The 12,598-nt window shown below is 42.8% G+C and overlaps 1 protein-coding gene across 1 annotated transcript in view; it reads right to left on the reverse strand.

The window, feature by feature from the left end:
• LOC110168199 (intermembrane lipid transfer protein VPS13C) overlaps nucleotides 1-12,598 on the reverse strand; it is a 183,368-nt gene that overhangs the window by 97,004 nt on the left and 73,766 nt on the right. Inside the window, 8 exon segments of the mRNA XM_055154670.1 lie at nucleotides 5-158; nucleotides 2,759-2,818; nucleotides 2,911-2,990; nucleotides 4,617-4,773; nucleotides 6,132-6,265; nucleotides 6,396-6,489; nucleotides 7,306-7,447; nucleotides 7,771-8,075. Of these exon segments, the coding sequence (XP_055010645.1) occupies nucleotides 5-158; nucleotides 2,759-2,818; nucleotides 2,911-2,990; nucleotides 4,617-4,773; nucleotides 6,132-6,265; nucleotides 6,396-6,489; nucleotides 7,306-7,447; nucleotides 7,771-8,075 (1,126 nt within the window).

Here is a 12,598-nt window from a genome sequence, read left to right on the forward strand (position 1 = left end):
TGACTGGACTTGGTGGACACAGTCTTGTCCTCGGCTTTGGTTCGTGTCTCTCTCTCTGCAGACGCTGAACTCCTCGGGGCCATCACCGCAGACAGGAAGTTAATGGAGGAGAGCAGAGCCTCGGTGTGAAGAACCAGGTCCAGAGACGTGAACATCACCTACACCACGAGAAGGAATCATTTTTTTATTATGAAATATTAAACTTGTGTGACGCTGGGCCTGATTTTTACATTTGTTTTGCCTTAGTAAAGATTTATTACAAAAGCGTTTTTTTCAGCCTTGAACCAGGAAGACAAAGTGTGGTGCGCTGTTAACATGCTAGTCACCATTGGGCCTAGACCACAGGTGTCAAACATAAGGCCCGGGGGCCAGATCCGGCCCTCCAAGACCTTTAATGTGGCCCTTGTGTGATTTTCTACTAAAATATTTTAATTATATTTTCTATTAAAATATTGGTAATTTTCTGCGGTGCTGAGCATAGCAGAATCTCCAGCGTCTCTGTACGTGGCCCCTCCACCAGAGCAGCACAAATGAAGACTTGTCTCTTTCCAAACGCTCTTAAAGGACGATCGTTTTGACTGTTGACCGTGACACCCCTCATCAGAAAAATGTCCAACATGAGAAAAGTGGACACAGAATGCAGGATTTTCCAAGAAAAATTGACTTATTCCTGTTTGCATACAAGTTCATGTTAAAACATTGTGTTGAAATTGAATTTTTCTTAAAGTTTCAGGTTGTTCATAATATTATAATATTATAATAAGAAAGAGTTCATCAATTAAAAAAGATTTGTGTAATAGATTTGTTTCTCTGCACAAATATTTGAACTTATTGTTATTTTTGGGGTTTATATGTCATGAGTTTTCTGATCCGGCCCATTTGGGATCAAAGTCGGTTGGATACGGCCCCCGGACCAAAATGAGTTTGACACTCCTGGTCTAGACCAAAAGTGGTTTTCAGACTGGACCAATCACAGAGCATCATTAAGGATTCCTATGGAGTAAGAAAACTTTCAGAAATATTTGACTGCATAGGATAAAAATCTGTGCATATTTGTGTGTAGTTGAGACTAAAATAAATATTCATAAACTCCTGAATGAGTCCAGTCTTGTATTTTATCCATCTGAATACGAATTGAAAAGTTACGACGTCAAGAATTACAATCACAAAAAGTAAATGTATGATTACGCTTTCTTCAGGACGAATATGAATTCACAGATGTGACTCGACTGTCAAAAACACGTCATCAACTTACAGAACAACAACAAAAGAACAGAAGAAACATCGAGATGATAGACTTTTGCACCGCATACGGACTAAACCAGGACTGAACCAGGACTAAACCAGGAGTAAACCAGGACTAAACCAGGACTAAACCAGGACTGATCCAGGACTGATCCCAGGACTAACCAGGACTAAACCAGGACTGATCCAGGACTGATCCAGGACTGACTGACCAGGATAAACCAGGACTGAACCAGGACTAAACCAGGACTACAGGACTAAACAGGACTGACCAGGACTAAACCAGAGATAAACCAGGACTAAACCAGGACTGAACCAGGAAACCAGGACTGAACCAGGACTGAACCAGGACAGGACTAAACCAGGACTAAACCAGGACTGAAACCAGGACTGAACCAGGACTAAACCAGGACTGAACCAGGACTGAACCAGGACTAAACCAGGACTAAACCAGGACTGAACCAGGACTGAACCAGGACTGAACCAGGACTGAACCAGGACTGAACCAACCAGGACTGAACCAGGACTGAACCAGGACTGAACCAGGACCAGGACTGAACCAGGACTGAACCAGGACCAGAACCAGGACTGAACCAGGACTACCAGGACTAACCAGGACTGATCCAGGACTAAACCAGGATGAACCAGGACTGAACCAGGACTCCAGGACTGAACCAGGACTGACCAGGACTAAATCCAGGACTGAACCAGGACTAAACCAGGACTGAACCAGGACTGAACCAGGACTAAACCAGGACTGAACCAGGACTGAACCAGGACTAAACCAGGACTAAACCAGGACTGAACCAGGACCAGGACTGAACCAGGACTGAACCAGACTAAACCAGGACTAAACCAGGACTGAACCAGGACTGATCCCAGGACTGAACCTAGAGGACTAAACCAGGACTAAACCAGGACTGAACCAGGACTAAACCCGGATTGATCCAGGACTGACCCAGGACTGAACCAGGATTGACCCCAGGAATGATCCCAGGACTGAACCAGAACTAAATCAGGACTGATCCCAGGACTAAACCAGGACTAAACCAAGACTGACCCAGAACTGAACCTAGAGGACTAAACCAGGACTGAACCAGGACTGAACCAGGACTGAACCAGAACTGAACCAGAACTGAACCAGAACTGAGTGTCGGGACGGGTCCAGAGGTGAGCCTGCACCTGTTTTAGTCCTGTTTTAGTCCTGGTTCTGGACTGGAAATTACAACCGAAAGCCGCACCGTGAGGCATAATATCAATTATCAACATTACTCAACAACTGAGCCACAGCACAAGTTAAACCCAACAACCGAAGATAACAACTTTGTGACGACACTACCCAGAATGCTTTGCAACGTAAACAAATATAGCGAACTAAAAAAATACTACAAACGAACATATATGAGTTTTTTGGTTTTACGTATTTATAAATGACGCCAACGTTAATCATATAAGACCAGAGTGTCAAAGTAGCCGGGGATCCTTTTAAATTCAAACACACTGTTGTACTCACGTTCATCATTTGCTCTGTGTTCTTGAAGACCGAGGAAAAGTTTGGCCCATTTCGATCCGCCTGAAAAAAAAGTTTATAAAGCAATGTTTTAGTTATTTACATTTATCACAATCGCTGCTGACACCCAGGACTTTGTATTTGAACAAAGTTACCTTAAAATATTGAACTTTGAGTAGTTCTGCCCCCGTCTCTGCCGAGGATCTGACGAGACACAGGTCCTGTCCACCGGCATCTAACAAATCACACGTTAAAGGTGCAATGTGGAACTTTTCTGTGAGCACCTGCTTTTCTCCATGGAGATTTAGTTGCGTAGAGAGTTTCACAGTACGGCAAAAACTAAATCTATCTACGACACTTTCATTTTGTACGTTTAGAGGCCGAGTTACTGGTCAGATTTGTGGAATGAACATATTTCTTTGTGTGTGTGTTTATTTTTGCAATAAAACATTTGTCCTTGTGAGATTTTTACTTCTTTGGAGGGCCTGGATTTCGTTGTGTCTAAAGTTTTGATCCTGCAACAAATTTATAACTGAAGAAATTCAAGATAGATCAGTTTTATGCCAAATTGTGGAACGTGTCAGGCAAAAAATAACATTACAATTCACAAAAATACGTTTAAAATTAGCACGTTATGTTTTTTAATCGCGTTAATCTCATTTTAATCTCTAACTTTATGATATAAAACCTGTTTTTATGTGTTGTTCAACATTCATAGTTATCATTAAATTCTTCCGACAAAATGAAGTGAATTAAACAAATATATAATATCGCCTGAAAACAACCTGCATAGACTCATGATGTCTGCACTACTGTCCATACAACACACACAAACACACACACACACACACAACACACACACACACAAACACACACACACACACACACACACAACACACACACACACACCTTCATCATCGTCATTAACCTGAGAACGCGTGGACACACGTTTCCGTCCGTCCTAGTTACTGCATGGACACCGACGTGCTCCCGTGAGCCGTGTGTGGATCGTGTTTTCTCGCGTACGCGGCGTAAACCGAGCTTCCTCCTGTGCGCCTCTAAACCAGAACTAACACCAAGACTAAAACCAGGACTAAACCAGGACTAAACCAGGACCAGGACTAAACCAGAACTAAAACCAGAACTAAAACCAACTAAAAACCAGGTCTAAACCAGGTCTAAACCAGGACTAACCAGGACTAAACAGGACTAAACCAGGTCTAAACCAGGACTAAAACCAGGTCTAAACCAGGACTAAACCAGGACTAAACCAGGACTAAACCAGTCTCCTAAACCAGGTCTAAACCAGGACTAAACCAAATAAAAACCAGGACTAACACCAGGACCAGGACTAAACCAGGGAATCCTAAACTTGGACTAAAGCAGGTCTAAACCAGGACTAAAACAAGGACTAAAACCAGTGATCTCATATATAAAGCATTTCTCTATCAATAATATTTTTAATATGGTTAAGGAAAGACTGGACTTTTTATTGTCTTTAAGTCGACAAAAGTTATTATGTTCAGATTTCCTCGTCTTTGCTACTTTACAGCAAACAGTTTCTTATTCATGGAGACTTGGGCTCAACAACCAAATTTGGGGAGATTTGTTAAACAATAAATGACTTTATAAAGTCACTTTTTTTAAATCTATATGAGTCTTTTGATCTGCCACAATAATGTAATAATGAATTTAAATGAAAATACCTCAAATTGAAGCTTTTCTCAGCAATTTTTAGGTGAGATTAAAATGAGATTAATTAGATTAATTAATTACAGATCATAATTAATTAATCTCTCAATTTTTTTAATCGCATGACAGCACTATTTAAAATAGTTGTAAGGACAGATCTACCACAAACCTTTGAATTCGAGGCAGTTCATGATGATTTCTCTGAGGTAAACCGTGGCACACATGTCGTATTTTCTGACTCTTGTGTCAATGCCGAGTTGAGACGCATGAAGAACCAAGAACGGAGACTCCACACGGTCTTTGGGCTTTTTCAGGGTCAGCTTCACCTGTCAACGGCAGAAATACAGGAATTTAAGAGAACGGAAAACTGTGAAATCATATTTAGTTTTAGTTTTGGGGAGTTTGGGCACTGAAACAAAAATATTGTAAGATTCAGTTTCAAGTCCCAAATTTGAAAATCTCTGTTTCTATGAGGCCTCACAATAACACATGCATCTCGAATTTCAGACTTCTGGTCATCGTGCAATTCATACTGGGAAGGATTCTCCAAAAAAGTGAGCATCAAACCTCCATGTTTGTTTTCCCAGTGGGATGCGTTTGTTGTCAAAGTTGATCTTTTCAAGTCTTTTGAACCATATCACTTTTGTTTCTGGTTCTGATATTGTCATATTTTAGTTTTGGGATTCGGACATCGTAATTGTGTGGTTGTTGGATCCTAACAGCGGAAAATGGCTAAAGAAATTTGTTTGCGAACTCCATAAATGCAAAAGTGAATCAGATGTGTGTGACTCAAACCTCTGTTCAAACTGTTTCTCTTCCCAACGGAATTGAAAAATAGTGAAAGGTGAAGGTGATGGGCAGGATTGATCCACAGGAAGAACCAAAAAGGAAACATTTGACTGACTAAATCATCCCGATTTTGCAGTGAACATTTTGTATGTGGAGCATCAACAAAACAAAATCCCGTTTGTTAATGGAGAGGAGCAGAAGACAAACAGACTGAGCTGCACTTTCTTGTTCTTGTGGTTTTACAGCAACATCACGTCTTGGTCTCTTTGCAGTGGAAGGTGTTTCTTGGTGAACAGTTGGTGACTTTTGCTTTGGCGTTGACTTTTTAAATTCGTAACCGAGGTTGAGCGAGGGATCAGAATTTTGTTTTCACTGTTTCACTATTTTTCAATTCCGTTGGGAAGAGAAACAGTTTGAACAGAGGTTTGCAGTCACACACATCTGATTCACTTTTGCATTTATGGAGTTCACAAACTTCCCATTTCTCGAGCCGTTTTCCGCTGTTAGGATCCAACAACCACACAATTACGATGTCCGAATCCCAAAACTAAAATATGACAATATCAGAACCAGAAACAAAAGTGATATGGTTCAAAAGACTTGAAAAAAACAAACATGGAGGTTTGATGCTCACTTTTTAGGAGGATCCTTCCCAGTATGAATTGCGTGATGACCGGAAGTCCGAAATATGGGATGCACGTATTGGGACTGAGCTGGGACTAAACCCTGGATCTAAACCTGGACAAAATCATGTCTAAAACAAACAGGAAGTGACCGTGGCTCTGGCTCCAACTGGCTTTACACTGAAAAACTGTCACCGCTTTCTCTGTACCTGCTGCTCGAACCTCGTCGTTTTGGTCTTAAAATGTTCGTATTAACATGATGAATCTTTTACCTCTTTAATCTCAAATTTGAGCAGGAGGTTGATGGCGTTCTCCATTTCGTCCTGTTGAAGTGCAGTGAGCTCAGAGGAGGGGGCCCAGGGCAGAGACACCTCCTGCTGCTGCTCCGGGGCATCTGACTCTTTCTCTGAGAAACACACACAACTGGATTCACAAAGGAGACTATCATTTCCAAAGCATGAGCATTTCTGATGGATCTACAAGAGAAATATAAAATAAGCTGAGTGTTCTCTCATGATGCAGTGGGGCAGCCGTACCCTGAGTGAGGTTCCTCTGCACTTTGCTGCCTTCACCGATGTTGTGGACCAGGATCTTCATGAGCAGACTCAGGTCCTCCTCCCCCAAACTCATCTGTGACACAGAAACACAGACGTCATTTAAGTCAGGTTATTCTCAATTATGCAGTTAGAGATGGTAGAAGTTTAATTTCTCTGATCTTTAATATAATCATTTTCCATAAAACAGTGACTGAAGGGGTTTAGTTAAAGCACTTATTAATGTCTAACTCTGTTAGGTTAGACTGTTATTAGAAACAAATTATGATGCCAAGCATACGGCTTTCAGCTTTTCTGTACTTAGTTAAAGTTTGATCAAATGCATTTCACTTGTGGAGCCAATGATTCCCTTTTTTCTTACTAGACTCCTATACCGTATTTTCTGGGCTATTAGACACTCTGGATTATAAAACGCACTGTCATTAAATGGTCTATTTTCGAACTTTTTTCACAAATAAACCGTGTGGGACTTTAAAGGAAACACAACAGTGTGATGGGTGAGTGGTTTTGTTTGTTTGTTCGTTCACGGTGACTCTGGGCTTTGTTCAGTTGTGGCGTGTAGGGAGGTGCTGTCTGGGACCAACGGATTGTCGGCGTTTCTCTGTGCGGTCGCTGTCTGCTCCGTGTGTGTTTGTGTGTTTGTGTGTTTGTGTGTTCTGCGGGTGGTGCGGTTGTAGTTTACTGAAGTCGTGCTGGGACACCCGAGTGGATTCGTGTATAGGGCGCTCTGGATTGTGGAGCAGTCGTTTTTGGCTTAAGAGCACGTCTAATAGCCCGGAAAATATGGTAATTTCTTATATAAAAATCTAAGTCTAAGATTGCACATGTGTCTACATAAGAAATAAACAGCCACAATATGTCTAGTGACATATTTATCCAGACTGAGTCTTACATTGAGTGAGTGCAGGACTCCTTGGACCTGGATTCCTGGGATCTTGTTGAACCAGGAGGAGCAGAGGTTTCTTGTGACCAGCAGCTCGAAGCTGATTGGCTGAAGCATCTGCAGATCAGGTACTGTCTGTTTTTGGGTCAGTCTGAAAACAAACAGATGATACAGTTGGTTATGGTCTTTGAGAAAAAAAGTGCTTCATTAGCAATGTTTCCATTTAGGAAAAAATCTGTATTTCTTCTTTGTAATTTTTAAGTCCATAAACCGTTACCAGACTCTACAGTCAAATTGTGTTCACAATAAACACATTATGAGCTCTTAGCACAGCATTCAAATGGGATCAGGACTTTTTAATGTTTACATTTTAATAGTTAATTCCCAAACCAACCAAAACAGTGTTAAATACAAAATTAAAACCACAAGAATGAAGAAATACGTGAGTCATTAATGAGTACGTCTGTGTGATACCTGGACAGTTTGAGTTGGCTGAGTTTAACCTCCATCTTCTCCACCACGGCGGGCAGCTCCACCCCCTCCACCTGCTCCAGGGAGAAGCTGTTGCCGACGGTGATGAGACCCAGATCCATCACCAGTGCATCGTGGGAGTTGGAGTCCTGGGGGATGATGATGAGCGGAGCCTTCAGCCTGATGTCCATGGAGAGACGGAAACTCTTCTGAGCAAAGTCCCGGACACTGGAGGCGGCCTTCTCTGCCGCCTGCACCGTGGCCTGGCTCAGAGCCTCTTTCGCCGTCTGGAAATTATCGATGAACATCTGCAAAAAGAAAAACCTGAATCAGAACTAAAACTAAACCGTCCACCAGTTTAAACCCAGTGGTGGACTCCTGTCGGTTCACTGGCTTCATCTGTGTTTCATAAATCCTGCTCGTGTCGTGTAAGCAGAAGAAAGCTTTAAACATGCACCATCTGCTTGTTTCCATGGAGACATTATTGCTTCGCCGGGAATGTTTCACAGCATGGCATTAAACTTGTCTATCGCTATGGAGACGAGCAGGTAACCAGTAAAATTGCAGGTTTTTCAAGAGATATTTGAGCAGTAAACGCACATGTAACTGAATGAACAGATAGACAGAAGTTTAATGCCTCACTGTGGAACATTCGAGGCAAAGCAATGACATTTCCATGGAAACAAGCAGGTGGTGGACCCCCTCTCCAGTAAAGTTACATAGTGTGACTTAAAATTATACACTGGTCATTCCACGTTAATCCTTTGTTCATTAGTTCTTCAATTTAAAATCAAAAATAAGAAAATGAAAAAATTAATTTAAAAAATTTAATAAATTTTCTTCATTATTTGTCTCCAAAACCAAAATGAAACGATGATGATTGCGTTTTGTTTTTTTCAGTTTCCGTGACTTAAACTGCGATGTCGGAGTTTTGCACCACATATGAAATGAACCAGGACTAAACCAGGTCCAGGATCAGACAGGAACCAGACCGGGACTGAGACCAGTACTGAGACTGGGACCAGACCGTGATTCGAGACCGGGACTGAGACCAGGACCAGACTGGGACTGAGACCAGGACATAGACCGGGAACAGACCAGGACCAGACCATGATTGAAACCGAGACTGAGACCGGGACCAGACTGGGACTGAGACCAGCACTGAGACTGGGATCAGACCAGGACTGAGGCCGGGACCAGACCAAGACCATAGCGTGATTGAGACCAGGACTTAGACCGGGACCAGACCAAGACTGAGACCGGGACCAGACCAGGACTGAGGCCAGGACCAGACCAAGACCATAGCGTGATTGAGACCAGGACTTAGACCGGGACCAGACCAAGACTGAGGCCAGGACCAGACCAAGACCATAGCGTGATTGAGACCAGGACTTAGACCGGGAATGAGACCAGGACTGAGACCGGGACCAGACCAAGACTGAGACCGGGACCAGACCAAGACTGAGACCGGGACCAGACCAGGACTGAGGCCAGGACCAGACCGAGACTGAGACCAGGACTGAGACTGGGACCAGACCGGGACTGAGGCCGGGACAAGACCAGGACCAGACTGTGATTGAGACTGGGACTAAGACTGGCACCAGATCAGGACTGAAAACAGTTTAGATCTGGTTCAGTTCTGGTTCAGTTCTGGTTCAGTCCTGGTTCAGTCCTGGTTTAGTCCTGGTTCAGTCCGGCATCACAGTTTAAGTCACGTAAACGGGAAACGCCAGTTATCAGTTTTTTCCCATTATTTATTTAAACACAAAATCGAAAACCGAAAAAAACGAATCATTATCAGTTTTTTTCATTTTGGTTTTGGAGATAAATAATGAAGAAAATAGTTGTTTTTTCATTTTCTTTTCATTTTTGGTTTTAAATTGAAAAACTAATTAACGAATGATTTACGTTGACTACTCTGGGGGCATTTCCGTGAATTTAATATGAAAAACGTTTCTACTGTATTTCATATTTGCATAAAAGTTGTTTTCTAGTGAATTTGTAATTGTTAAAATACAACATTTTGAAGTATAAATAAATAAATGTATTAATCTAACCTCGGTTTCTCAAAAATATACTCTTATGTCAAGATACTAATGTGGTTAAACAAGTTCAGTAACATTAAAAACATATGGATCTGTAAATACGAAACAGAAATGTGAACGGTGAGGCTCATGAAACACAGATGGAGTTGACGGTTGTAGTCACAGGTGCACACAGGCAGGGGGCGCTGTGGTGATGGAGGTAAACAGGCCAAGAGCACAGCACTGATGGACAGGAGTGGTCTTATTGAAAACATTATCTCCATTACGTCATGTTTGTTTTTGAACAGGCCACAGGCGATGTCATGGTTCAGAGCTCGAGAAGCCGTTCCCATAATGCACCTGGCACATTCAGTTTGTTGAAGCAAGACTGGCTCTGTACGACTAGCATTGGTTTATTTTTCTGTGTGATCAGGTCCAACCGGGCTCCGCAACGCTTTTTCCAGTTGATTCAAATGTTCAGGAATCTCTTTCGGGCCTAATTTTATCTCTCATCTGTACTGACCGCCAGTATGGATTCATAGAACTGGGGTTACATTCTTAACTCTCTTTCCTCACCCTTTGCTTTTTCCTCAATAAATGTGTAAAAGCTAAATAAAAGCTTTCAAAACCTTTCAAAACAGCACAACAGAGCCTCTTCACGTGACAATCCTCCAACACTGCAGATTATTTTAGTGCGACAGAGATTCAGTAAAATGAGGGACGAAGGAGATTCCAGGATATTTAACAGAACTGGAACTAGCGCCACAAAGAGCCGGTTACTGGACGAGTTTGGTACTTTGAAACAGGCATTAGGAGCAGTAAAGCCTTGAAGAATGCAGTAAAGTGTTCTTAAATGCTGTAAAGTGCTGTAAGGGGCAGAGATCGATGCAGATGGGAGCTGCATGCTGTACCTCGTCAGCAGACCCACACTCAACGCTAAAAGAAGCCTGAAAGAACAGAAGAGACCGAGCGACACAGGATAAGAGCATGCAGGAAAACAGACAAACAAAAAGCAATAGAACATTTGATTTACAGCAGAGTACTGACACACACATAGTATTATTCTATCATTAAATACTGTGCGAGGCAGAGCGTTAAAAGCAGCTGTGTACAGCTCATCCAGTGAGGTTAACACGTCTGTTCAGACAAACTTAAGTTAAGGCTTAGTCACAATAATCTGCAAGGGCGATTCATCTGTACGAGTGCTGACATTTCTTGACCCGTGGTGGCCCGTGAGAGTGTTTTCTAAGTGCTTCGCAAGGGTGGTGCAAGTGCGGCTTGCAGTCTCCCGTGAGACTCGTGTGGGACCCTGGGAGAAATTTCGGCAAAGTGAAGCATGCGAGTGTTGTGCGGGTCTTAAGACTGTCATGAGGCAATAGTACGCCGTACTTAAGTGTCACAAGGGTCACGTAAGAGTCAAAATCTCGTACGGGCCACTTGCAACTCACTCTAGTCCTTTGTATGAGGCAAGTACAAGCCTCTTACGCGGCCTGTGTGACAGTCTTACACTCGTATCAGTCAGCCCTCTTATCACCGTGCTGTATAACACTGGGCTGTTCATCACCACTTCATCACATCGTACTCATCCATCGTTCGACCATGGCGATGCCAAGACGGCTCTTACAACTAAAGGAGCAGGAGGATGAAGAGGAAAGAGAAGTTGTATTGGCTGTGTTGGCTCGCGACCGTGTCCAGGAAGAAAGACAGAGAAGGCGGAGGCGTTGGCGGGTGCGGCCCTGGATACCGAGACGTGCAATACTGGGACAGTACGAGACTCTTGTTCCAAGAGCTGGACCAGGAATCTACTACTTCGCGTACATCCGTATGGATCGCAACATCCACGGACACGTACTTGACCCGTATTTCCCCCGTCAGTGTGAGATACGTGCTTGCTACGAGCTGCCGCCTGTAGGCCGCTCGCAGGAAAAAATGTGCATGAACATTTCCTCCCTACGGCCTCACCGGGCGTCTATGAGCTTGGAATCTTGTACGAGCCACTTGCGAGCCCCGTACAGCCAAAAATCGCCCGTGAACTGCTTGTATCGACCCGTGCAGGTTATTGTGACTAACGCTTTAATTAAGTGAGGGTCATGTGCATTGTAGTTTAATGGAACTATGTGTAACCTTGTTTGTTAAAGTTACCACAAACACAACTGAACAGGTGTCTCTAGAGCAGTGTTTCTCAAACTTTTTTTCTGGGGCCCCATATTTTAAAAGTCACAAACCTTCACGACCAAAGTCAAAAGATGTTATTCGTAAATCACAAAATAAAGGTGGATTTGAGCATTATTATGAAAGTGGTGTGAGAGTGAGTGATGGTGGTGGTCGGAGGGGCCGATGGCGCAGATTGGCAGCCTCGCTTCCTTCAGTCTGCCCCAGGGCAGCTGTGGCTACAGTAGTAGTTTACCATCACCGGGTCTGGAGTGAATGAATAATGCTCTGTAAAGCGTCTTTGAGTGTCCAAAAAAGCGCTATATAAAACTGATGCATTATTATTATTATTCATTATTGAACATTAATGAGGATATTTTATTGTTGACTGGACAATTAGTATGACTCAAGTTTTAAACAATGAAAACGGTAATTGAAGCAGCAATAAAAAGATCCATAAGTCGCCTATTTGGACATTAAATGTAGCCCATTTCTTTTTCTTTTCAACATTCAACTGAACTGTCCGGGGGTGCAGGAGGAAAGCATCGCAGCAGATCAGGAGCAGAGTTCAGTTCAGTTTCTGTGCTTTGTTTTCATTTTTGTAAGCACAGAAAACCTCACATGTCAGAACTGTTTATTTCAGACAGACATGCAGA

The sequence above is a fragment of the Boleophthalmus pectinirostris genome, unplaced genomic scaffold (genome assembly GCF_026225935.1).
Source record: "Boleophthalmus pectinirostris isolate CB_2022bp ecotype Guang Dong unplaced genomic scaffold, ASM2622593v1 HiC_scaffold_19, whole genome shotgun sequence".
NCBI classification, from domain to species: domain Eukaryota; kingdom Metazoa; phylum Chordata; class Actinopteri; order Gobiiformes; family Gobiidae; genus Boleophthalmus; species Boleophthalmus pectinirostris.